General features: G+C 37.2%; 1 protein-coding gene and 1 non-coding gene across 2 annotated transcripts in view; both read left to right on the top strand.

Annotated features, from left to right (window-relative positions):
- LOC108392432 (mitochondrial import inner membrane translocase subunit Tim23) overlaps positions 1-27191 on the top strand; it is a 39904-nt gene extending 12713 nt beyond the window's left edge. Inside the window, exons 3-7 of the mRNA XM_017652664.2 lie at positions 2096-2189; positions 2429-2513; positions 15131-15189; positions 16954-17064; positions 26312-27191. Coding sequence (XP_017508153.1) covers positions 2096-2189; positions 2429-2513; positions 15131-15189; positions 16954-17064; positions 26312-26427 — 465 coding nt within the window. The 3' untranslated portion in view covers positions 26428-27191. The remainder of the gene's footprint in view (positions 1-2095; positions 2190-2428; positions 2514-15130; positions 15190-16953; positions 17065-26311) is intronic.
- LOC118968589 (small nucleolar RNA SNORA74) lies at positions 14496-14698 on the top strand. The gene has a single exon (XR_005056322.1). It is a non-coding gene; the product is annotated as a small nucleolar RNA SNORA74 (small nucleolar RNA).
- Positions 27192-27504: the final 313 nt, after the last annotated feature.

Here is a 27504-nt window from a genome sequence, read left to right as displayed (position 1 = left end):
CTGCATTATTGTCTTTTGTGTTTGATTTTTTTGTAGTGAAATGTATAAATTTCCTTCTGATATCTTTTGTATGTGGTCCATAGCTATATTCTTTGTGGTTACCATGAGGATTACATCTAACATCCTAAAATTATAACACTCTAATTTGAAATTATAGCAGCTTCATTTCAATAACATACAAAAACTCTGCTCCTTTAACAGTTCTGTTCCTACTTGCCTCTTTCAATTGTTAATGTCATAAAATTACATTTTTATACATTGCCCCAAAACATAAATTAATTATTATTTTTAAATGCTTTAGTCTCTAAAATTATGTAGGAAACTGTAGCATTACAAACTAAAGTACAGTAATACTTTTATTACTGCCCATATATTTGCCTTTATGAAGATGTTAATTTCTTCATAAGGCTTTGAGTTACTGTCTAGTCCCTTCATTTCACTTTGGAAAACTCATTTGATCATATCTTATAGGAGAGGTCTAGTGTTCGTGAACTCCCTCAGCGTTTATTTACCTGGTAATGTCTTAATATCTCCCTCATTTTTGAAGGGGAGTTTTGGTGGATATAGGATTGTTTTTTAGCATTTTTAAATATATTGGCCCACTGCCTTGCAGCCTCCAAAGTTTCTCTTGAGGTGCCTGCTGATGATCTTATTGAGGCTCCCTTGTTTGTGGTGAGTTGTTTCTCTATTGCTACTTTCATGATTCTTTGTCTCTCTCTTTTAAAAGTTTGATTTTAATGTGTCTCAGGGTATCTGAATTTATCTTGGGGTTCATTGAGCTTCCTAGACGTCACATTCATCTTCTAAATCAAATTTGGGATGTTGTCAACCATGATTTTTTTAAACATTATCTTTTCTCCTTTTGGGACTCCTGCAATCAATGTGTATGTTAGTCCACCTCATGGTCCCTTATATTCTGTTCACTTAAGGCATTTTTCTTCCTGTTCCTAAGACTCAGTAATTTCTGTTCTCCTAACTTCAAGTTCAGTGATTCTTCCTTCAAACCTGCTCAAATCTGTCTTTGATTCCCTCCAGTAAATTTTTCACTTACTGTACTTTTCAGCTCCAGAATTTCTTCTTGGTTTGTTTTTAAGTTTTCTTTCTTTTTATTGTTATTTCTCCTTTGTAATATATTGTTTTGACTTCTCCACATCTCTTTTAGTTCTTGGAGCATCTTTAAAACAGTTGTTGTAAAGTCTTTATCACAATCAAGTAGGATTTATACTAGATATGCAAGGGATATTTTCTTGTTAGTGCACTGCTAAGAGTGTGTGATATCCTTCAGGAGCCTATTACAACCGTTTCCGTATGGAAAGCTTGGTATTCAGTGTTTGTCATTATATTCATAGAGTGTATGGTATTGCAAAATCGATCATGGTGCTTTTACAGTAGCATTTCTCAACGTAGGATCCTGATTATTGGGTGGCCTTCAGGGGCTCATACCAAATTTGTGTGTGCATTTAATGGAAAAGGGTCTATAGCTTTCTAAGATTATCAGAGGAATATATGCCCCCGAAATGGTTAAGAATTGCTAAGAATGTAATTTTGCCCTTGCACAACTGACCCACAGTATTGTGCTTTTATAGTTTCTGCACATTTATTTATGATAATTTGGTTATACACATAGTAAAATCATGCATGATAAATACAGTAGCTACAAATGAAAGTTATTTTTTCCTTCCAGACTTATATTTATCAGCTGTTATTTTTATAATTAAGTTTACCTTTCTCTAGGGCTGTCTTTTTTAAACTTTTTAAAACTCTCTTGCACTGTTGTTCCAAATTTATCATTAAGTAGGGCGTATTATATACAGTCTATCAAACTTAACATTTAGAAGCAAAGGTCTGAAAAGAAAATCCCTTCTGAGACCTAATTCCCAACAACTCATGAGCATAACTATGTTGTAAGTTTTATTTCAGTTTGATTTAAAAGTTGCTATTGTTGCAGAAAGTTTTGTTTTCTTTTAAATAAGTACAGTTGAGCTTTAGTTAACTTAAGATTTTACTTACTGTGGAAAAACTGCTTTGACAAATTGAAAAGCACTTTGCAAGTACTGTTTTTTGAGGGGAGCTCAGCTTGTTTTCTGTCTTCTAGGATACAGATGAGTTTATTTTACCAACTGGAGCTAATAAAACCCGGGGCCGATTTGAACTGGCCTTCTTTACCATTGGAGGATGTTGTATGACAGGTGGGTAAAATCAGTTTCTTTCATTATCCTCAAGCCAAGTAGTCAAAGTGCTTAAAATCAAAAGCAATTAGAATATTGGTTTTAGAGTTTTAGAAAGTCGTTATTGACATTTTTCATCTTTTTCCTATTAAATAAAAGTGTAAAAAATCACAAATGTAGTTGTAATCACAATCAACAGTATGTAATAGTAATACTATAATAATACTGTTTATTTACTATGTAATACTATGATTTACTAGGGGCTACATTTGGGGCAATGAATGGTCTACGGCTAGGATTGAAGGAAACCCAAAACATGGCCTGGTCCAAACCAAGAAACGTACAGTAAGTTCTTAAAATTACCTGACATAGTGATGTTTGGCTATTAACCTCTTCTTTGTTGATTTGATCAGCACAGCTTTGTGATTACAAATGTTTGGAGTATTGATATACTTTTGGGGCTTTTTTTGTTCTTACTCAAAATAAAAGGAAATAAGGAATTGCGTTACTGAGTTAAGCTTTTAAATGGAGTGATTTTTGAGCCAAAGTCCCTCAGTCAGCTGATGCTACTCCATCCTAACTTCTCAGCTACACCTGATCCCTCCTCACACCTATATGACATGCTTTTCAAACTGTTGAAATACGAGTATATTATTGGATTGCTCTGGTGCATAGAAAACCATGGGATGTGGTAGTGAGGCAATAAACACACACGTTAGAGTGATTGCCAGATCTGCTATTGTTTGACTTGAACTTCTTAATGACTTCACTCTACACTTCTGAAATGGAAAGCTGCAGAAAATTTAAATGAAATTCCTAGAGTGTAGAGGTAGTTGCAAAAGGAATAAGAAATTGAAGATGGTAGAGAAGGGCAAGTATGATTAACAAAGTCAGCAAGTGTATATACTATATATCTTCCCCTGTTTAAGAAACAACATGCCTGGTCCCTGTGTATATTCCCTAACCAATATATTTAATTTTACCTGTTTTTATACTTACTATGTGGAATCACACAATATGTATTTAATGGCTCATGGTTTTCCTTTGAGACACATGCATCTTTATCTTCCTTATGTTCTTTAGCCAGCAGATGGCAGCAGACGTACTGGCATCAGACCTTAAGGATCCTGAAGTCCTGTCAAGTTTTTCATATTCCTCTTACCACGTGTATCACAGCCCTTGCTTTACTAGCACAGATACTTGAATATTTTTATGTTCCTAACATTTTTCCCTCTGTCCAATAATTTTACTTTTCTGTATTATGGGAATTCTGAACATATTCAAAAGTAGACAAAGTAGTACAGTGAACACCTATGAACTGTAGCCCATCCTCAGCGAATCATCAACCAGAGCCAGCATCAATTGTGTTCCATCTCCTCCCCTTTCACATTATTTTGAAACAAATCCCCAGCATTGTACTATTACATACCAATTTCAAGGTGGACGTTCTCCTACAAAAGATAACCTTCATTTCTTAAAACAGTGATAGTTAATAATTTTTTTAAAAGAATCACATTGGGTTGCTTTTTGAAATCTCACATGCCATTTTTTATAGAATCATTATACTCTTCCTGGATACGAAGCATTTAAATTAGGAGACCTCTTAAAAACGGAAAGAAGATAGGGTTTCAGGCCAGACAGAACTGTGTAGCTTCAAAAGCAAATTTCAAGACTTACTGTTTTGTGATCTTAGGTATTCTGCCTTTAAGGGTTATTGAGAGATAATTAAAGTGAGAAATAGGTAAGGGCCCAATAAATGGAGGAATGTTGCCCCAAAAGAACTTTTTTTGGTATCATTAATATACAACTACATGAGCAACGCTGTGGTTACTAGATTCCCCCCATTAACAAGTTCGCACCACATACCCCATTACAGTCTCTGTCCGTAAGCGTAGTAAGTTGCCATAGAGTCACTACTCATCTTCTCTGTGCTATATTGCCTTTCCTGTGCACCCCCTACATGTGTGCTAATTATAATGCCCGTTATTCCCCTTCTCCTGCTCTTCACACCCACCCTCCGCCCCTAACACCAGTCCATTTCCCTTTGGCAATTGTTTGACCATTCTCGGGTTCTGTGAGTGCTGCTGTTTTGTTCCTTCACTGCTCCACAGATTAGTGAAATCATTTGGTACTTGTCTTTCTCTGCCTGGCTTATTTCACTGAGCATAATACCCTCTAGCTCCATCCATGTTGTTGCAAATGGTAGGATTTCTTTTCTTCTTCTTATGGCTGAATAATATTCCATTGTGTATATGTACCACATCTTCTTTATCCATTCATCTACTGATGGACATTTAGATTGCTTCCATATCTTGGCTATTGTAAATAGTGCTGCGGTAAACATAGGGGTACATCTGTCTTTTTCAAACTGGAATGCTGCATTCTTAGGGTAAATTCTTAGAAGTGGAATTCCTGGGTCAAATGGTATTTCTATTTTGAGTTTTTTGAGGAACCTCCATACTACTTTTCACAGTGGTTGAACTAAACTACATTCCCATCAGCAGTGTAGGAGGGTTCCCCTTTCTCCGCATTCTCACCAGCATTTGTTGTTCCTATTCTTTTCTATGATGGCCATCCTAACTGGTCTGTGATAATCTCATTGTGATTTTAATTTGCATGTCCCTGATAATTAGCAATGTGGAGCATCTTTTCTTGTGCCTGTTGGCCATCTGAATTTTTGGGGGGAAGTGTCTGTTCATGTCCTCTGCCCATTTTTTAATAGGGTTATTTAGCTTTATGGGTGTTGAGGCATGTGAGTTCCTTATATATTTTGGATGTTGACCCCTTGTCGGGTATGTCATTTACAAATATATTCTCCCATACTGTAGGATGCCTTTTTGTTCTACTGATGGTGTCCTTTGCTGTACAGAAGCATTTCAGCTTGATATAGTCCCACTTGTTCATTTTTGCTATTGTTTCCTTGCCCAAGGAAAAAGTTCCTCATGTTTATATTCAAGAGATTTTCGCCTATGTTTTCTTCTAAGAGTTTTATGGTTTCATGACTTACATTCAAGTTTTTGATCCATTTTGAATTCACTTTTGTGTATGCGGTGAGACAATAATCCAGTTTCGTTATCTTCTATGTAGCTGTCCAGTTTTGCCAACACCAGCTGTTAAAGAGGCTGTCATTTCCCCATTGTATGTCCATGGCTCCATATTAATTGACCATATATATTTGGGTTACTATCTGCACTCACTGTTCTGTTCCACTGGTCTGTGGATCTGTTCTGCCAGTACCAAATTGTCTTAATTAATGTGGCTTTGTAGTAGAGCTTGAAGTTGGGAAGTGAGGTTCCCCCTGCTTTATTCTTCCTTCTCATGATTGCTTTGGCTATTCAGGGTCTTTTGTGGTTCCATATGAATTTTAGGACAATTTGTTCCAGTTTGTTGAAGAATTCTCTTTGGTATTTTGATAGGGATTGCTTTGAATCTGTAGACTGTTTTAGACAGGATGACGATTCTGACAATATTAATTTTTCCTGGCCAAGAGCATGGGATGAGTTTCCATTTGTCAGTGTCCTCTTGAATTTCTCTTAAGAGTGTCTTGTAGTTTTCAGGGTATAGGTCTTTCACTTCCTTGGTTAGGTTTATTCCTAGGTATTTTATTCTTTTTGATGCAATTGTGAATGGAATTGTTTTCCTGATTTCTCATTCTGCTAGTTCATTGTTAGTGAAAGGAAAGCAACAGATTTCTCTGTATTAATTTTGTATGCTGCAACTTTGCTGAATTCAGATACTGGTTCTGGTACTTTTGGAGTGGAGTCTTTAGGGTTTTTATGTACAATATCATGTCATCTGCAGATAGTGACAGTTTGACTTCTTCCTTACCAATCTGGATGTCCTTTATTTCTTTCTTTTGTCTGATTGCTGTGGCTAGGAACTCCAGTACTACGTTGAATAAAAGCGGGTAGAGTGGGCATCCCTGTCCTTTTCCCGATCTTAGTTGAAAAGCTTTCAGCTTCTTGCTGTTACATGTGATGTCAGCTGTGCATTTGTCATATATGGCCACTATTATGTTGAGGTACTTGCCCTCTATACCTATTTTTTTGAAAGTTATCATGAGTGGATATTGAATTTTGTTGAATGCTTTTTCAGCATCTATGGAGATGATCATGTGGTTTTTGTCCTTTTTGTTGATGTGGTGAATGATGTTGATGGATTTTTGAATGTTGTACCATCCTTGTATCCCTGAGATGAGTCCCACTTGATCATAGTGTATGATCCTCTTGATGTATTTTTGAATTTGGTTTGCTAATATTTTGTTGAATATTTTTGCATCTATGTTCGTCAGGGATATTGGTCTGTAATTTTCTTTTTTGGAGGGAGTCTTTGCTTGGTTTTGGTATTAGAGTGATAGAATGATAGAATGAGTTTGGAACTATTTCCTGCTCTTCCATTTTTTGGGTAACTTTAAGGAGAATGGGTATTATGTCTTCTCTAAATGTCTGATAAAATTCAGCAGTGAATCCATCTGTTCCGGAAGTTTTGTTCTTGGGTCGTTTTTTGATTACTGATTCAGTTTCATTGCTGGTAATTGGTCTGTTTAGACTTTTTGTTTCTTCCTAGGTCAGTCTTGGAAGGTCATATTTTTCTACAATGTTGTCCATTTCTTCTAGGTTATCCAGCTTGTTAGCATATACATTTTCATAGTATTCTCTAATAATTCTTTGTATTTCTGTGGGGTTCATCATGATTTTTCCTTTCTCATTTCTGATTCTGTTTATGTGTGTAGATTTTCTTTTTCTCTTAAGTCTGGTTAGAGGCTTATCTATTTTGTTTATTTTCTCAAAGAACCAGCTCTTGGTTTCATTGATTTTTTTCTATTGTTTTATTCTTCTCGATTTTATTTATTTCTTCTCTGATGTTTATTATGTCCCTCCTTCTGCTGACTTTGGACCTCATTTGTTCTTATTTTTCCAGTTTCAATAATTGTGACTTTAGACTATTCATTTGGGATTTTTCTTTCTTTAAATAGGCCTGAATTGCTATATACTTTCTTCTTAGAACTTCTGTCGTTGTGTCCCACAGAAGTTGGGTCATTGTGCTGTTGTCATTTGTCTCCATATATTGCTTAATCTTTGTTTTAATTTTGGTCATTGATCCATTGATTATTTAGATGCATGTTGTTAAACTTCCATGTGTTTGTGAGCCTCTTTGTTTTTTTTGTGCAATTTATTTCTAGTTTTTATATCTTTGTGATCTGAGAAGTTGGTTGGTAGAATTTCAATCTTTTTGAATTTACTGAGGCTCTTTTGTTGTGGCCTAGTGTGTGGTCTATTCTGAAAAATGTTCTGTGTGCCCTTGAGAAGAATGTGTTTCCTGCTTTTGGGTGTAGAGTTCTGTAGATGTCTGTTAGGTCCTTCTGTTTTAGTATGTTGTTCCGTGCCTCTGTGTCCTTACTTATTTTCTGTCTGGTTGATCTGTCCTTTGCAGTGAGTGGTGTGTTGAAGCCTCCTAAAATGAATGCAGTGCATTCTGTTTACTCCCTAATTCTGTCAGTATTTGTTTCACACATGTCTGTGCTTGTGTGTTGGGTGCATAGATATTTATAATGATTATATCCTCTTGTTGGACTGCCCCCTTTATCATTATATAATGTCCTTCTTTATCTCGTTTCTTTCTTTGTTTTGAAGTCTGTTTTGTCTAATGCAAAACCTGCTTTTTTCTCCCTATTGTTTGCATGAAGTATCTTTTTCCATCCCTTCACTTATAGTCTGTGTATGTCTTTGGGTTTGAGGTGAGTCTCTTGTAAGCAGCATATAGATGGGTCTTGCTTTTTTATCCATTCTGTTACTCTGTGTCTTTTGATTGGTGTATTCAGACCATTTACATTTAGGGTGATTATCAATAGATATGTACTTATTGCCATTGCAGGCTTTAGGTTAGTGGTTACCAAAGGTTCGAGGGTATTTTGTTTACTATCTAACCGTCTAACTTTAACTCGTGTATTTTGCTATTATAAACACAGTCTGATGATTCTTTATTTCTCTCCCTTCTTATTCTTCCTCTTACACTCTTAATATGTTAGGTGTTTTTTTCTGTACTCTTTTGTGTTCTTGACTGCTTTTGTGGATAGCTGATGTTATTTTTTGCCTTTAGTTAGTATTTGGTTTGCTCTGTTTTCTTTGCTCTGATTTTATTTTCTCTGGTCACATCTATTTAGCTTTAGGAGTACTTCCATCTAGAGCAGACCCTTTAAAATATCCTGTTGGGGTGGTTTGTGTGAGGCAAGTTCCTTCAACTTTTGCTTATCTCAAAATTGTTTAATCCCTCCTTCAAATTTAAATGATAATTGTGCTGGATACAGTATTCTTGGTTCAAGTCCCTTCTGTTTTATTGCATTAAATATGTCATGCCATTCTCTTCTTCCCTGTAAGGTTTCTGTTGAGAAGTCTGATGACAACCTGATGAGTTTTCCTTTATATGTGATCTTTTTTCTTTCTCTGGCTGCCTTTAATACCCTGATCTTGTCTTGATCTTTGCCATTTTAATTATTGTATGTCTTGGTGTTGTCCTCCTTGGGTCCCTGTGTTGGGAGATCTGTGGGCTCAAATGTTCTGAGAGACTATTTCCTTCCCCAGCTTAGGGAAATTTTCAGCAATTATTTCTTCAAAGACACTTTCTATACCTTTTTCTCTCTCTTCTTCTGGTACCCCTATAATGCAAATATCGTTCTGTTTGGATTGGTCACACATTTCTCTTCATATTCTTTCATTCCTTGAGATCCTTTTATCTCTCTCTGCCTCAGCTTTTCTGTATTCCTGTTCTCTGATATCTATTCCATTAACAGTCTCTTGCACCCCTCCAGTCTGCTCTTAAGGCTTTCTTATTGATTGTTTCATTTCTGTTATCTCCTTCCGGACTTCATCCCTTAGCTCTTGCATATTTCTCTGCAGCCCCATCAGCATGGTTATGACTTTTATTTTGAATTGTTTTTCAGGAAGATTGGTTATATCTGTCTTGCCAGGCCCTCTCTCTGACGTTGTTTGAGTGATTTTGGACTGGACTAGGTTCTTCTGCCTTATTGTGGCAATAGAAGTGACCACTGGCAAGTGGCACATGTGTCAGCTGGGAGAACAAGTTCCTTCCTCCTTACTCGTTGCCTTGCTCTTCTCCGCTGCCTGTGCATGTTACCAACACACAGGAAGCTGTCCCTGGGTTAATCCCCTCAGCTGCCGTGGGCAGGGCGGCCCTCAGGATATCCTAGGGCACTGGCAGGGGTCGCAGATGAGTGGGATGTGTTCTCCTGTGAGAACGGCTCCCTTTTGTGCCTTCCAGACCTTGCGACAGCTTCCTCTACCTGTGCTGGGCAGCCTCACTTAGGCAGCAGCCACTTTGGCCCGGTTTCCTGCATGCTAGAAGAAGACTCTGTGGTTGCTGTGCGCAAGGCTGCTCCCCCACTGCTCCACACAAATGGTGGGTCATCCAGTTTGCTTGCAGTGCCTGCGGGGAGGAATGAACAGCACGCTGCTTATTGCCATGAGGGGCTTCGGAGCTGCGTTGCCACCCAGGCAGTTAGGGCTCCTGAAGTACCCTTAAGGTTCCAACCTACTCAGCTGAGTGTTCCGTCACAATTTTGTCCACCTGTTAAACTCTTTTACCTTTTAAGACTTGTAAAGCGCCCACTTTTCTTTTGTCCCAGGGGAACCGAGTGTGGAGACCCACTCACAGTCTCTGTCTTGGATTTTACTTTTCTGTTTCTTCTGATATCCAGTCCACCATGCAATGTGTGTCTGTGCTCCCAGTGCAGATTACTAGGGCTGGTTATTTAGCAGTTCTGTGCTTCCATTCCCTCCACACTCTGATTCTTTTTCTCCCGCCAGTGAGCTGGTTCCCAGAAGTGCTCGGTCCTGCAGGGTCACAGCTTTGTAACTTACCCTTTTTGTGAGATGCTGCATTCTCACAGATGTAGGTGTAGCCTGGCTGTTGTACTTTATTGTCTTGTCTCTCTTTTGGGAATAGTTGTATTTGCTGTATTTTCGAAATGCATATGGTTTTGGGAGGAGATTTCTGGCACCTTAGACACAGTGCCATCTTGAGCGCCTCTCTCTATTTGGGGTCTTTTGTGGGTCCATATGAATTTTAGAACTATTTGTGCTAGTTCATTGAAGAATGCTATTGATATTTTGATAGGGATTGCATTGAATCTGTAGATTGCTTTAGGTAGGATGCCCATTTTGACAATATTGATTCTTCCTGTCCATGAGTACGGTATGTGTTTACATTTATTGGTATCTAATTTCTCTCATGAGTGTCTTGTAGTGTTCAGAGTATATAGGTCTTTCACTTCCTTGGTTAGGTTTATTCCTAGGTATTTTATTCTTTTCGATGCAATTGTGAATGGAATTGTATTCCCGATTTCTCTTTCTGCTAGTCTTCATTAGTGTATAGGAAAGCAACAGATTTCTGTGTTTTAATTTTGTAACTTGCAACTTTGCTGAATTCAGATATTAGATCCAGTAGTTTTGGAGTAGATTCTTTAGGGTTTTTTATATACAATATCATGTCATCTGCAAACAGGGAGAGTTTGTCTTCTTCCTTACCAACCTGGATGCCTTTTATTTCTTTGTGTTGTGTGATTGCTGTGGCTAGGACCTCCAGAACTATGCTGAATAAAAACAGGGAGAGTGGGCATCCTTGTTCTCCATCTTAAAGGGAAAAGCTTTCAGCTTCTCGCTGTTCAACCAATGGTTGGCTTTGGGTTTGTCATATATGGCCTTTATTATGTTGAGGTACTTACTTGCCCTCTATATACATTTTGTTGAGAGTTTTTATCATGAATGGATGTTGAATTTTGTCGAATGCTTTTTCAGCATCTATGGAGGTGATCATGTGGTTTTTGTCCTTCTTGTTGATGTGGTGGATGATGTTGATGGATTTTCGAATGTTGTACCATCCTTGCATCCCTAGGATAAATTCCACTTGGTCATGGTGTATGATTCTCTTGATGTATTTTTGAATTTGGTTTGCTAATATTTTGTTGAGTATTTTTGAGTCTATGTTCATCAGGGATAATGGTTTGTAATCTTTTTTTTGTGGTGTCTGTGCCTGGTTTTGGTATTAGAGTGATGCTGGCCTCATAGAATGAGTTTGGGAGTATTCCCTCCTCTTCTACTTTTTGGAAAACTTCAAGGAGAATGGATATTCGGTCTTCACTAAATGTTTGATAAAATTCAGCAGTGATACCATCTGCCCCAGGGATTTTGTTCTTAGGTAGTTTTTTGATTACTGGTTCAATTTCCTTGTTGGTAATTCATCTATTCAGATTTTCTGTTTCTTTCTGGGTCGGCCTTGGAAGGTTGTATTTTTCTATAAAGTTGTCCATTTCTTCTAGGTTATCTGGTTTGTAACCATATAATTTTTCATAGTATTCTATCATAATTCTTTGTATTTCTGTGGTGTCCGTACTGATTTTTCCTTTCTCACTTCTGATTCTGTTTATGTGCGGACTCTTTTTTTCTTGATAAGTCTGCCTAGGCGTTTTACTATTGTTTATTTTAAGAACCAACTGCTGCTCTCATTGATTCTTTCTTTTGTTTTATTCTTTTCAATTTTATTTATTTCTGCTCTAATCTTTATTATGTCCCTCCTTCTTTCCCCCTTTAATTTTCTTAGTATTTGTTTCACATATGAAGGTGATCCTGTGTTAGGTGCATAGATATTTATAAGTTATATTATATCCTCTTGTTGGACTGACCCCTTTATCATTATGTAATGTCCTTCTTTGTTTTGAAGTCTTTTTTTCCTGATACAAGTACTGTAACTCCTGCTTTTTTCTCCCTATTAGTTGCATGAAATATCTTTTTCCATCCCTTCACTTTCAGTCTGTGTATGTCTTTGGGTTTGAAGTGAGTCTCTTGTAGGCAGCATATAGAGAAGTCTTTTTTTATCCAATCAGTGACTCTGTGTCTTTTGATTGGTGCATTCAGGCAATTTACATTTAGGGTGATTATTGATAGCTTTGTACTTATTGCCATTACAGGCTTTAGATTCATGGTTACCAAGTGTTCAAGGGTAATTCCCTTATTTAATAGTCTAACTTGGTATGCTATTACAAAGACAACCTAAAGGTTCTTTTTTTTTCCTCCTTTTTCTTCCTCCTCTGTTTTTTATATATTACATATCATACTCTTTACTCTTTGTCTATCCCTTGATTGACTTTGGGGGTAGCTGATTTAATTTTGCATCTACTTAGTAATTAATTGTTCTATTTTGCTGTGGTTTTATTTCCTCTGGTGACTGCTATTAAACCTTAGGAACATTCCATCAATAGCAGTCACTCCAAAATGCACTGTAGAGGTGGTTTGTGGGTGGTAAATTCTTTCACCTTTTGCTTATCTGAAAATTGTTTAATCCCTCCTTCAAATTTAAATGATAACCGTGCCAGGTAGAGTATTCTCGGATTGAAGCCCTTCTGTTTCATTGCATTAAGTATATCATGCCACTCCCTTCTGGCCTATAAGGTTTCTGTTGAGAAGTCTGATGATAGCCTGATGGGCCTTCCTTTGTATGTGAGCTTATTTCTCTCTCTGGCTGCTTTTAATAGTCTGTCCTTATGCTTGATCTTTGCAGTTCTAGTTACTATATGTCTTGGTGTTGTCTTCCTTGGGTCCCTTGTGTTGGGAGATCTGTGTACCTCCATGGCCTGAGAGACTATCTCCTTCCTCAGATTGGGGGAAGTTTTCAGTAATTACTTCCTCAAAGACACTTTCTATCCCTTTTTTCTCTCTTCTTCTTCTTCTGGTACCCCTATAATGCAAATATTGTTCCATTTGGATTGGTCACATAGTTCTCTCAATATTCTTTCTTTCTTAGAGATCCTTTTTTCTCTCTGTGCCTCAGCTCCTTTGTATTCCTCTTCTCTAATTTCTATTCCATTTACTGTCTCTTCTACTATATCTAATCTGCTTTTAAGTCCCTCCATTGTATGTTGCATTTCAGATACGGAATTTCTTAATGATTGAATCTCCGTCCTAAATTTGTCCCTGAGTTCTTGAATATTTTTCTATACTTCCATGAGCATGTTTGTGATTTTTATTTTGAACTCTCAGGAAGATTGGTGAGTTGTTTCATTTGGTCCTTTTTCTCAGGTTTTTGAGATTTGGGTCTGAACCAGGTTCCTTTGACATTTCATGTTTCTATGTGGCACCCTCTAGTGCTCAGAACTCTAGTCTCTAGAGCTGCTCAGCCCCTAGAGTGAGGTCAGGGGTCACAGGGGAGTGACTCTAGTGCCTGGGGGGAATAAAGAGGTGTTTCCTACTTCCCAGCTGCAGTGCCTCTCTCCACTGTCAGAGCCAGTGGGGTTAGCACACAGGTGTAAGCCTTTGTGCCTTGCGTCTGTAGCTGTCATAGGTGGGGCCTCCGTCTGGCTGGCCTGACACCAGGGGCAGTGAGTGCTGGTTTGCGAGACAGTGGGTTGCATATCACAGTGGGGGGCCTTGGAGCTAAGTAGACAGCCACGGGGATAGAGTGCCTGAAGCCCCTGAAAGTTCCCAGCCTGCTGGGCAGAATGCACCCAGAAAACCTTGTTCACTTATCCCTTCTCCCATGCAGCAAGCTCTGCAAACCTCACCTCTTCAGCAGCCCTCTTGCTGCTAGGAAGCCTCTCAGACCACCCACCTTTCCTTTGTCCCTGCGCGGCCAGATGTGGGCCCCCGTCCACAAATGACTGGAAGCTCAGTCTCTTCAAGCACTCTACCTGTCCTAGGTTTCTAACTCCACTAATCTCCAGACCACCATGCAATGTAGATCTGTGCTCCCAAATCAGATCTCCAGGGCTGGTTGTTCAGCAGTCCTAGGCTTTCACCCACTACCCGCACTGTTTCTCTTCCTCCTGCAGGTGAGCTGGGGTGGGGAAGGGTTTGGGTCCTGCCAGATCAAGGCTTTAGTAAGTTATTACCCTGTTTTGTGAGATCTACTCTCTTCTCCAAGTGTATGAAGTCTAGTGCATCCTTCTTCCCTGTTGCTCTTTTAGAATTAGTTGTATTAACTATATTTTCATATTATAGTGGTTTTGGGAGGACTTCTCTGTCTCACTTCTCACGCCGCTGTCTTGAATCAATCCGCCCCAAAGAATTTAATCAAATTACGGTGCTACCAGCAATACAATAATGAAAATTAGTAGTTTTTAAGGCTTGTTACAAATGAAGAAACAATGTGCTGAACTTAAAATATATTGGTATGTAACATAATTAATTAGAAACAATACATTGCTCCATCATCACTACTAATTTTTGTAAACAATCTTTTAGTAGTACAAGTATTTTTTACTATTGAGCATTAATTTAAATGAGTTATTTTACTATTTGCTATTATAATTCCATGAGTTCCAGCAGTAGTCAGCTGTCCGGACAGAACCATTCCTGTGATGGTGTTACACTGCTGGGAGAGGAATGTCCTGTCTTTTTCCTCCAGTTGCCTCTGTCACTGTTCTGGTGGCATCAGGCACGGTATAAGGCAGAACTGTGCTTCCTTGAGAGTGTGCTAAGCATTCACTTTGACTGCTTAGTTCTAGTCTGGGAGCAGACATAGGGTGATTGCTCTGTATTCTAGACAGCTTTTTCCTTCTTTTGAGTATTTACTTCAATTCTGCTTTGTATTCTATAACATTCCATGCTTTGATTCTACTTAATATTGTAAGTATATACCCCATGTTTTACATAGATCAGTTTCTGTAACGTTTATGAAATACATTGCAGGCTGTCTTTCAGTCTTTATGTATTTAATAATGAGTATTTTCCTTACTCATTCCTTAAAAATTTGGGAGGTTTTAACCTAACCTTCATTTATGTTTACATAAAGTAAAAGCCATCCTTAATGAATTCTAAGGTATTAAGATAAGTTTTAAAGTTAAGAAAACTTTGTTGGATTTATACATTTTAAACAGCTATAATTACGGTTTTTCAAATTACTAGAGGAATAATGACTCTAAATACAGATTCTTTTTCTTTCTGCCCTGGTAGGATTTTGAATATGGTGACTAGGCAAGGGGCACTTTGGGCTAATACTCTAGGTTCTCTGGGTAAGTAGAGATCTCACTTGATAATAAATAATCAATGCAAGGAAGAAATGTGCATGTATCATGAACAATTTGATCAACTAAAATTCTGGTCCTAGGATACTAAAACTATGATTAAATCTACTTTGCTGAGTAGGGTAGGTAACTGCTTAGGAAAAAACCATGAATACCTAAAAAAATAATCCCAGGTGCAAATAACATTGTGAATAACATTTCAGAATGTTTTAGACCTTTTAAATACTACATAGTCTCCTAAGGAGTATAATAAATAAAATCATCTTTTAACCAAATGAAATCCACATAATTCAGGTCCAAGACATATGGCTTTGTGTGTTAAGAAAGGTTCAAGGTCCTGTAGTAAGATATGATAGATTAATCCAGCCCTTTTGCTATGTTTTTCTAATAGCTCATTTAGCACTCCTTTTACATGAGTACATTTCCCAGACTTAATTACCAGAATTGCTATAGGGCCTTTGTAGACAGTGAAAACATTTGCAGTTCTAAGGGGTCAATTTAAGGTACTTAGGACCAAATGTTTTCATACCAACTGTTCATGATTCATACTATTGACTTCTGATTACTCATGACTTCTGATTACTCATGACTGCTTGTGGCATTAATGCCATAACATCCAAGGTTTTCTTTGTAACTTAGTTGAAAGTCTGCAAGTATTTTAATTGTGCCAGATTCAGTAAGGGAAATGTTGGCATCTCACTGAAAAGATAGAAAAAGTCTCCATTGGAACAGTCAGATCCTAGCCTTGTCATGGGATTTGAAAGCAGTACATTTTCACACTGTAAATTCATATTCACATTTGGGATCCTAGTAAATGGCTGATTCCATATGCTGCTCATGCCCCTTCCCCATCCCCATACACAGTCACCCTCTTTTGTTTTGTTTGATTGCTTATATACCTGGAGTAATCAGCCATCCTGGTCTGCCCAGGACTTTCTCAGTTTTAACACTGCAAGTTTCATGTTCCAGGAAACCTTCAGTAATATGTTGAAACAGAAGAGCCTTTACTGAAGTGTAAAAACATCACAACAGGGAAGTTATGAGTTTGAATTTGGAATAATGTTGAGGGGTCAAATCTCACTAATTTTAAGAAAGGGTAAGGAACAGGATTAATGCATTCATGGCTAGCACGATTCTTTACAGGGATAGGAGAAGGGTAGTTTGGGGAAAGATCTTGTTAAAACTAAATAGTGCTAACTATTAACAGTTTTTACATGTCCTGGAACCAAACCTCAAATTTGTAAGTTACATTTTTCTTACAGTAGAAAAATCATGTGGTTTGGTTTTTGTTTCTAAATCCAAAATACAGCTATTATGAATAAAATAAACAGGTAAAAATGGAAGGAATATATTCTTCCTGGGACTCTTCAGTGGTACTTTCCATAGTCACTATTAATGTTTCTTCCGATCTTTCCAGAAATTTTCTTTGTATATCCAGAGTTGTGCCCATGTACCTTTTACATTATTAGTTAAAGTAGCGTAGCTCTTTCTGCTTTTTGTTTCAAGAGTATACATAGTAATCCATTATATGGGAAGTAATATAATGACTTTGTGGATTAGTCCCCATTTGATGGGTGGGCATTTAATTTTTTGCCAGGCTTTTGCTATGACATACTGCTCTGGTGATCATTCTTTATATATCTTTGAATACTTAATAGAATGCTATCTGTAGGATACATTTGTCTTAAATATAATTATCATATTGACTATCAGTCACTTTTTTATTACTGATCAGTTGCATTTCCCCTGTAGCTTTGCTCTATAGCGCATTTGGTGTTGTCATTGAGAAAACACGAGGTGCAGAAGATGACCTCAACACAGTAGCAGCTGGTACCCTGACAGGCATGTTGTATAAATGTCCAGGTAGGCACTGCTGAGTGAAAAGCTATCTCTTACTACATTTGAAGTATGCTTTTTATCCATGTTTCAAAGAAAACTTTATTCATTTTTTGCAGTATAACCTAATGTTCTCTGAAACCTTATCATTGTTTTGGGTTTTGTTTTGACTTTTTCTTACTTAGTAAAATACACAAAATTAATCTTCTGAACCACTTTTTAAGTGTACAGTTCAGCGATGTTAAGTGTATTTATATTATTGTGCAGCCATCACCACCATCCATCTCAAGAACTTTGCTTCATCTTGCAAAACTGAAACTGTGTACCTATTAAACAGCAGGCATCCATTTCCTCCTTCCTCCAGCCCCTTACCATCTACTTACCATCTCTATTAGTTTGACTACTTTAAGTACCTCATGTTAGTGGAATCCCATAGTGTTTGTCTTTGTGCTGGCTTATTTCACCTAGCATAATGTCTCCAGGGTTCATCTATGTGGTAGCATATATCAGAATTCCCTTTTTAAGGCTGAAAATTCTGTGTTATACATATATACCACAATTTTTTTATCCATTCGTCTGCCAGTGGACACTTGGGCTGCTTTCAACTTTGGCTACTGTGAATAATGCTGTTATGAATATGAGTGAACGAAATACCATTCAGGTTTGAAAAGTAAAACCCTAAGAGTTGAGCCAAAATGATCTGGTGAAGATCAAATATCAAATTCTCCTGTAAGATGAGGAAGAAATTAACATTCACTAAGTTATGACTATACCCTCAGCTATAAGCACTTAATATAACTTGCTTTATTTGAAAGTATGAAGTGATGATCATCAGACCCCAGTTTTATTGATGAGCATAGTATTAAGATGACTTCTTAGAAAAGGTCACGTAACTAGTGACAGTCTAAAATTTTTCATCACATTTCTGTTTTAAATAGCTTAATTACACCACATATGTTCTGTATTCATACCTCTGAAAAGTACTTTAGTTTGATTGCTTTATTATAAATTAATTGCTGAATTATGCATATTATGCAATAAACTTTATTTATGCATTAAATACTTGATTAACTAATTCTGTTTTTTAGTAACATCACAAATACCAGGTAGCATTTTTGCTTAATTTTTATGAAAGAGAAATCTCAACAGGATTATAAAATCCAAGATTTCCTGATATCTGAGAGTAAGAGGCTTTTTCTGTAGTGAAAGTAGATTGGATTTGGAATTTTATTCCAAAGAGCTCACAGTACATTTTGCAACACATGCATATGTGTACACACATAAACAGAGCTCCCAGGTGCAGACAGAAATACCTTTTATGTCCATGCTACTCTTACTTTGGCATAGAAAAAACCTTAAAAACCTAAAAATACTTTACACTGAAAATCTTTAGGGTCAGACAAAAGAATTTAAAACTAATTGGTAGCACAAAGGTGGCCCTCAGCCAGCAAGAGTTTAGTTGACCCAAACTGTGTTTACAAAAGAATAAGTTTTTTAAAAACAGGAGATTTCACACAAAACTTTAAAATTCCATCTTCTTTTGAATAAATGGAAGACACCAAGCTTATATTATGCATGGTGGCAAATGGCTAGATGGGAGCTGCTTCTGCCCAGTGGATGGGCACAAAAGCTCTAGCACAGTCCCCCCACTCCCATTTTCTTGCCTTTCTTTTTATTGAAGTATCGTTTATAAACAACCTTATATTGATTTCAGATGCACAACACAGTGGTTCAGCAGTTACCCATATTAAATCTGCACCCCCTTTAGTGCTGTTACTATCTGTCAACACAGAAAGATGTTAGAGTCATTGTGTTCTCCATGCTGTACTACTATCCCTGTGACCAACTTATGTTAGATTGTGAATTATTGTACCCCTTTATCTCCCTCACCCTCTCCTCCTACACACTCCAACCTCTCTTTCATGGCAGCCACCAGTCACATCTCGGTGTCTATATTAGTCTTCTGCTGCTTTGTTCATTCTGTTTTTCTTTGTTTTTGTATCTCACAAGTAAGTGACATCATACACTGCCTGCCTTGTTTCACTTAGCATAATAACGTCTAAATCCATCCATTCCATATTGTTGCAAATGGCAGGATTTTTTTAATGGCTGAATAATACTCTATTGTGTATATGTACCACCTCTTCTTTATCCATTCATCTATTGATGGACATTTAGGTTGCTTCCATATCTTGGCCATTGTAAATCATGTGGCAGTAAACATAGGGGTACATGTATCTTCTCAAATCTGGGATTTTGTTTTCTTTGGGTAAATTCCTAGAAGTGGTATTTCTTAGTCATATGGTATTTCTATTTCCAGTTTTTTGAGGAACCTCCATACTACTTTCCAGTGGCTGCACCAATTGACATTCCCACCAACAGTGTAGAAGGGTTCCCTTTTTTCCACATGCTTGCCAACGCTTGTCATGTCTCATCTTTTGGATAGTGGCCATTCTACCTGGTGTCAGGTGATATCTCATTGAGGTTTTGATTTGCATTTCCATGATGATTAGCTGTGTCACTCCCCTTTTAGTTTTCTTACTCAAGATCAAGACATACATATTTAAAAAAAAGAAAAGTGTGACTACTTGACATTGAAAAAATACACATCTCACATTCTGTGTCAAGGATTTCTGTGCAGTAATAGCATTTATAGCACAGCCTGGGCCACTCCAACATTAATTATAGGAGAGAAAGCAAAAAAGAATATCCATCGATTCTATGTTATAAGACAAGTAGGTTCTAGTTTCCATTGCGACTGTGGAACATAGAGGAGGGAATTCATTTACTGACCAGAATTCCAGCACTGGTTCATTGATTTCTGGCTTAGAATAAATTTCATACAGAGCACAGAATTATGAATTTTGTGTTAGGAGTGCAAATATTACTTCAACTTCCATATTCTTGGATTTGGAAGTGGAAGAGAGCTCAAGCATCCTTTAGTCTGAAGCCAGCATAAACCATTAAGAAAAGAAGTTTACATTTAGGGAATGGCTAATTCCTGCCAACCTAAAATATCTCCAATCCCCAATACTCTTCAAAAATAGAAATTAAAAACAAAAAATATGTTAAGAATAAAAGCAGGATGACTCAACTTAGGTTGGTGCTACTTTAATAGAAAGAAAAATCTTAAGGAGAAAATACATGAGAAAGTGGGTGATTGTCACACAGAAAACAGGCTAAGTTAAAGGAATGATTCTGATTATATGATTTTAGTTCAGATCTAATGCTTCTTTAATGAACTATGTAAATGTTTTTCAGAAGGTGTGAAGTGTCATAGATTTTCTGTGGCATATGAAAATCTGTTTAATAATGACTGTACTGTCACATGGTATGGGAGATCATGGGGAAAACAGTGTAGCACAGAGAAGGCAAATAGTGAATCTGTGGCATCTTACTACACTGATGGACAGTGACTGCATTGGGGTATGGGTGGGGACTTGATAATATGGGTAAATGTAATAACCACATTGTTTTTTCGTGTGAAACCTTCATAAGAGTGTATATCTATAATACCTTTATAAAAAATTTAAAAAATAAAACATAAAAAATATGACTGTACTCTCCCAGCACAAGAACAACTGCAGTTTGCTATCATTTCTGAACTCAGGAGTGTTGAAGAGACTTGGTCACTTGACTTAAGGAAACAAGGCCTTAGAAACTGAAAGATATGATCTCCCATTCCCCCTTGCCAAAAAAATCCCTGGCCTCTTAATCCAGTGCATTCTATAAAAAATCATCTTATAAAAGCAAACTAAGCCAAAGGGTGTACAAATTCAGTTCTTCAAATTAAGCAATTTGCATCAGGATTGTTGTTGAAAGGTACTGTTTGAATGAATGCCAGCCAGCTCTTCCCATTGAATTCTACTTCTTTCAGTAGAATTAAACTCTGTATGCCAAAAAGAGCCCCTTGATGACTCCTGTATTTCCATTACTGGCTTCAACATTCTTCCCGAAAATTTAAAGTGCATGCAACATATGTAATAGGCCAAGGGCTAACTGCCATAATATATAAATTATTTCAATAAATCACTGAAACCAACAACCCGAGAAAATGAAGTAAGGATTTAACAAAGCACTTTGGGGGAAAATACAAATGGCCACTAAACAATAGAAATTGCTTGGTCTGACAAGCAGCCAAAGAAGAGCAAAATAAAACATTAAGATAATATTTTTCACCAGCTTGCTTTAAAAAAAGTGGTGGTAGATGACATTTAATACTGGCAAAGGTAAGCAAGTTCTTTGTAGGGCAGTTTGGCCTTAGTTATTAATATTTTAAATGTGTAGGTCCTTTGCTCAAGTAATCTAAGTTTCAGCAGTTTATCCTATAGCAGACTAAGGCATATGTGCAAAACTGTATTTACTAAGGTGTTTCAAGACAGGCTTCAATGAGAAGGAGATATTTGAACTATCTTGATGTAAAATTATGTATATGGACTTGGATAAAAATAAAAATTAAAGACACAGGCTTCAATGAGAAGGAGATATTTGAACAAAAAGAGATGATGGAGCATGTGAGGTGGATGTCTGAAAGGAACAATTAAGATAAATGTAACAGTAAGAACAGAGGCCCTGAGGTAGGAGTTAAAAGGCAATGGAAAGAGCAGTAGAATTCTGAAGTCATGAAAAGTGTCAAGGACCAAGCCATGCAGAAGCTAGAGCTTTCTGGGCCATTGTAAAGCACTTGACTCAGCTGGACTTTAATTCTTACCTTCTAATGCCAGTATTTCCATTTATTTATAAGCCTTAAATTGTTCATTGTAACTTCCAGAGAGTTAAACTTTCACCCATCTGTGCTGGGTGCAGAGTTTATACAAGGAGATGTTAAGGCAGAGTTTATGAACCCTCTCAATTTTCCATAAGATTTTCAGAGGGGTCTGGGATACTCCATAACCACCCCCAGGAAAGCAGCACCCCAAAAGACTTTAGAATTTGGCAAAAGGACACTATCACATAGGGAGTCAGAAACAACAGATATTTTAGTGAGCTTAGTTTTGCATGGAAGAACTGAGATTGCAACGGGTGGGTGACTGGGGCAGTGATGAGGGAAGCCCAGGAAAGCTAGCTGCTGTGCTGCTCAGTATCACTCATACCACCCCACTCTATAGCAGAGCACAGAAGGGAAAAACAATGAAGCATGAAACAGCCTTCTTGTGACCCAGTCACCTTTAGTTGGTACCTTTCTCCACTGTCCCCCCATCTCATCAGTAGTGAAATTCTCCTGAGTTCAGGCCCTTATCACAAGCCCTGAACTTCTGTAACACTATTTTTCATTGATCATTTTGACTTTAAGCTTCTACCTCTAATCTTTTACCTACTCTTTCTAGCTTAATCTCCCTTAGAGGTGGTTCTGATTCTAATACTCCCTCTACAAAAACTTTTGATGATGACACACTGCCTTTAAAACAATTTAAATGTCTCATCCTTGCATTTCATGCTCTAATCCTAGCCTATCTTTCCAGGCTTGCCTTCTATACCTTCCTTATGCATCTCATGACCAAACAAATTTAAAATCCAATCCATCCTTAAGACCAAGCTCAACTGTTGTTATCCCTTTTAGGAAATTTCCCTGATTTCTCCTTTATCCCAAAGGCAGTTTGGTATGGTGAAGACAGTGTGCTTTGGACTCAGACTGGGTTTGACTTCATTAGCATTAGGTCACTAAACAGCTGCATGAATGAGAATAATTTGTCTGAATTTCAGTTTTTGTCTATAATGCCAGGTGACCTCTCTTCCCTTCATGGACTTACAAATGAAATAACTTATATAAAGCCAGTGAATTCTTTTCTGCCATAAGCATGTTTTGTATAATTCTGACAAGACTTAGCACAGTTTTCCTAGTAGGAAATCAACAGATGATATTGACAAGTGAAAAATGAAGGAAATAGTGAGATAGTCATGCTACTTAGAAACATGAAGGTAAAAAGCAAAGAATTGTAGTAGTTGCCCTGGGAAACTAGGAATTAGGGGGATGATGGTGAGTGTACCAGACTGTTCTGCATCACTAAAATCCTTAGTACTATCTTGACGTAAAATTATGTATATGGACTTGGATAAAAATTAAAGACATATATATCAATATAATAAAAAAAATTTTTAAGTAGGCATTAGATTGCAAGGGGGAGGAGGCAATTATTCTGAAATGGGGATACAATGGGGAGGGGGCAATTATTCTGAAATGGGGATACAACTTCAGTTTTGCAAGATGAGAGTTCCCTAGAGATGGTGGTGATGGTAGCATAACGATGCCAATATATTTAATGCCAATATGTTATAATTAAGTGTACTGCATTGTACACTTAAATATGGTAAATTTTGTTACATGTATTTTACCACAATGTTTAAAAACAATAAATTTAACGAAAATTCTAAGGTTAACAGTGCAAAAAATGTTGAATCGTGTCTAGAAGCCATCTCAGTGTGTCGGTAATGCTATTTCTGTAAACCACTGGTCTTTCTGGGGTCTGTCTGTTCACTGCCTGCAGGCTAAGAATTTTTTACATTTTTAGATAGTTAGAAATTAAATGGATATATAAGTACCAACATGATATATAGCCTTTTTACCTTTTTCAAAGCCTAAAATGTTTACTTTCTGGCTGTTTTAAGAAATATTTGCTAATCCCTGCTCTAAAGTAATCATCATCTAAACATGTTAGTTCTGACACTAATCAGCCTTGTACCTCACAAATAAGGTACTTAAATATTCTGTGCATTTTCCCATGTTTAGAAGAGGTAATATTTGCCCTTTCTGCAAGAGTTGCATAAGGACCCAAAAGATAAGAGGGTAAAGCTGTGCAATACATGTCTGGTGTCACATTTGTTTTGCTTTTATTTTATAGGTTGACCATTGGTCTTATTTGGTAACTCTGTGTTCAGACCCAGTGTGTTTGCTCATCAATTTCCTGAGCTTAGTTGGGCAAAAGCTGTTTGATTACAGAAAGCCTACAACCCAGGCCCTCAGACTTTTTTAACGTATCAACCAATTTGGAAACCCTGGAATTAATAGAGTTAAAAATAAAATGTGGCTGGTATAGGATAAAAGGCTACCCTTAAGTCAGGATTAACTGTGCTTAATAAATCAAACACTGCATATGCTTGGGCTGTGCTTGCTGGAAATAACATTTTTCTAGCCTTCAAAGAAGTAACTTCACTAATTTGAGCGAAGTTTGTTTCATTTTGGTCAAAAAGTAGAAAGCTTTCTGGGGGATAAATTACTCTTAAGGAGCACTTAATGCGCCACTGACGTCCCAAAGATCTTAAAGCCTTTATAGTTCCTAATTTCATTGTTAATCCTAGGCCCTAAGGCCTGTGTCTGGGGAGACTTGTTATTTGACAGGTGAGAAATAGTGTGCAAATCCCTCCAAAGGACCAAGTAGAAACCATGTTCTTCTGACACTCTAAGGGCCAATGGGAAGGAATGGTTTGCAACTATTTCCCCACCAGTGGGCAGAGTTCAGAGTCCTGTGGCTCTAATAGACTAAAGGTCCAGAAGCGTTAGTCTGAAGTTGAATGTTTAATCCCAGGAAATAGTGTCACTGGAATTGTGTTTTCAATTACCTGCCTTCCATCATTTTTCTAATAATAAAGAGCAGTGAGGCCACTTTAGCTTTTGCTTTGTTTTGTTGACTCAGAATGGAGTATTATATGTTTGTAACCTGCTTGAAAGAAATCTCATTACACTTGAAGTTTAGATCTAATAACTGAACCATACCAGTGCTGTTGCAAATAGCTTAGCATTTATTTATTCTCCTGTGCTTCGTAGTTTATTTTTTCTATTTTAAAAATTTGGTCTAATTATAGTTAACTCTCAGCCCCTAAAACCTTTTATTGACTTACTGGTTGAATGCATGAAGTAGATTGTTGTTAAAGTGTGTAAACTGTCTTAAGTTAGCAGATTGATTATACCTTTTATAGTTTTTCAACCACATCAAATACAGCTGCAAACTCAGTTGCCATGCCTAGTATAAATATAGCAAGAAGAGATGATATGGACTTCAAGGAGGTATCTCATTTACCGTGATTAATTTTTTTTAATGTTTCTGATCACCTTTCCCCATATTTCACAGTTGTTTATGATGATATCTAGTTTCTATGTGGGTCTGTTTGAGAAAGATAATTAGGACACATCAAAGTGGAAGCCTAAGCAGGTCAGTTATCAGAGGTCTTCAGACAAGAGAGGCTTCTGGAGGGAGTGGCCCTTTAACCTATCAGCTGAAAACGTCTGGCAGGACAGTCATCGCAGGAATGGTTGGTCTAAGTGTTTAACTCAGCAGCATCAGTGAATTTCACAGAATTTACTTGCTCAGAGCTAAAGAGCCTAAGTAAACCACAGGACCACAACTCCATTCCACCTCTGCCTTCCTAACCCATGACTTGGAACAAGTACTTCATAGGTACAGGATAAGTACAGACTACCTCAAGTCTGTGGTCCCTACTTGTTTGTGCAACATCAAGTACTTACTAAGTTTGAGTACCCTTATTCCCCTTTTTAGACCTGAGGACTCTTCAGATAACTGGTTGAAACATTTTTGTTTCTGCATTTCAAGGGAGATACCTATTGCTATTCTTTTTCCACAAGAAAAATGATTCATTGTTAAGCAAAAATACTTAACAATTTTCAGGTAGTATGATCAGTCAAATATTATGATTCTAAGTGCCTTATCACTCATTAGTTGTGGGGGATAAGATGTATGACACATCAGTGTAGGAATGGGGTTGATGCTGCATCAGCACCTAACCCAACTCAAAGCTGGATTATAGCCATTTTATTATCACTTTTTGAGTCTCAAAGTTACTATCTGGAGGGCCTGTTCAGAGTCCAAAGGCTGTTGAAAGTGTTTACAGAGGGTGTCACCTTGTTTATGTTACAGCCTTACATCAGTTGATGGTGCCAGTGAAGTTCTAAATTATGTAACTAACAGGAAATAAGTAAGATCTGCTTGGAACTTCAATAATAAGCATAAGCTCTTGTCCAAAAGTAGGAACAAGTCAGATTGAGAAAAATCAAGAAAGTACTTATGCTGATTATCTTTAGGTGCAAACTGTGAAATTAGAAGTGGGAAAAGGTGAATCTGAAAATACAGGTATTAAACAAGTGATTTAGGAAATTTCTCTCCTGAACTTGTTCTGGTCTCTTATTTTTTAAACTTATGTTACCCTGTTTCAGGTAGAGTATTTATAAACATGAGTGGTGTGTCTCAGTCTTATGATACTTATTTTTAACTCTGATGATAGGACACTATGTAATGCAAGGCTGTTTTTTTTTCCCTGTCAGGTGGCCTCCGAGGGGTAGCACGAGGTGGTCTAGCAGGACTAACACTTACCAGCCTCTATGCACTCTATAACAACTGGGAGCACATGAAAGGCTCTTTTCTCCAACAGTCACTCTGAAGATTTTTCCAGCTTATGAATGGAGGACACTTTTGTCATCATCCAGACCTATTTATAAATCAGTCTGGAGTTATTCTCTCTTCTGCCTACAATTAGTTTGAAAAATTGGAGATTCCAGTTCTCTGTGAAGATCACGGATGGTTGACCAGCCTGGTGCTCCTTCCAGCCACTAATGAGTTGAAGCCAAAACCCTTTGGTGGCCGAGTAACATGGTTCTCTTTCCTTTGAAGATCTTGAACCTGTTCACGCCTATCCCCTGAACTGGAAAACCACTTATTCCCAGAATTCACGTCATGATTGTTGTCAATACTGTATCACATTTGTTCATTTAATGATCCAAAACTATAATATGCCCTGTATTCCCAATAAAGGGTGAAAATAGAGCCAAAGTCAGTACTCCAATGTAAACATAATGGTTTTCTTCATTTAAAGGTATCTTTCTGGATATAAAGTGAAAGTAACTGTTGGAGTATTTTTCTGCCCCAGCTAGGCTAAAACATGTTATCTCATGTTTGAGGTAAAAAGCAGCTGGGTTAAAATTTTTCTCCAATAGAATTGACACTAAGCCACCTCAGGATATTTTACATTAACCATTATACCATTAGAGTAGTGTGCTAGAACAGTCTGTCCAACAATCATGCTCAATTCTGTACACATTAACTCATTCCTTACCAGGGGTAATGAGAAAAAGATGAAATAGACAAAAGCTGTAAGTTTTTGAGGAAACTTTGGGAAAGCTAAAGGAAATAAAGGCAAGTTGTTTATTTGCTGAGTTTGTTTTCTCATCTATGAAATGAAATAAAACTGCACTGTAGGTTATACAAAAACTAATAATAGACAACTGGTGGTTATTATGATTAGAAAAAGTAAGGATAGGGCCTTTTTGGATGCATCGAGTAAGAAAAAATTTGGTACAAAAGTACTGAAGTCCTCAGTAAAAAAAAAAGTTTAATATGTTTCATCTGCAACTGTGCAAATTTAAAGTAGATGGAGTTTGCAAGAAAGGAATAAAAGTGGAAGGTAGTAGTATACCTATTCTTTGCTAATTTGAGATTCCTAAATTACACTGGTATTTTA

The sequence above is a fragment of the Manis javanica genome, chromosome 7, assembly GCF_040802235.1.
Source record: "Manis javanica isolate MJ-LG chromosome 7, MJ_LKY, whole genome shotgun sequence".
Lineage (NCBI taxonomy): Eukaryota > Metazoa > Chordata > Mammalia > Pholidota > Manidae > Manis > Manis javanica.
Note: the sequence above shows the minus strand (reverse complement) of the source record. Positions and strands in the feature narration are given on the sequence as shown.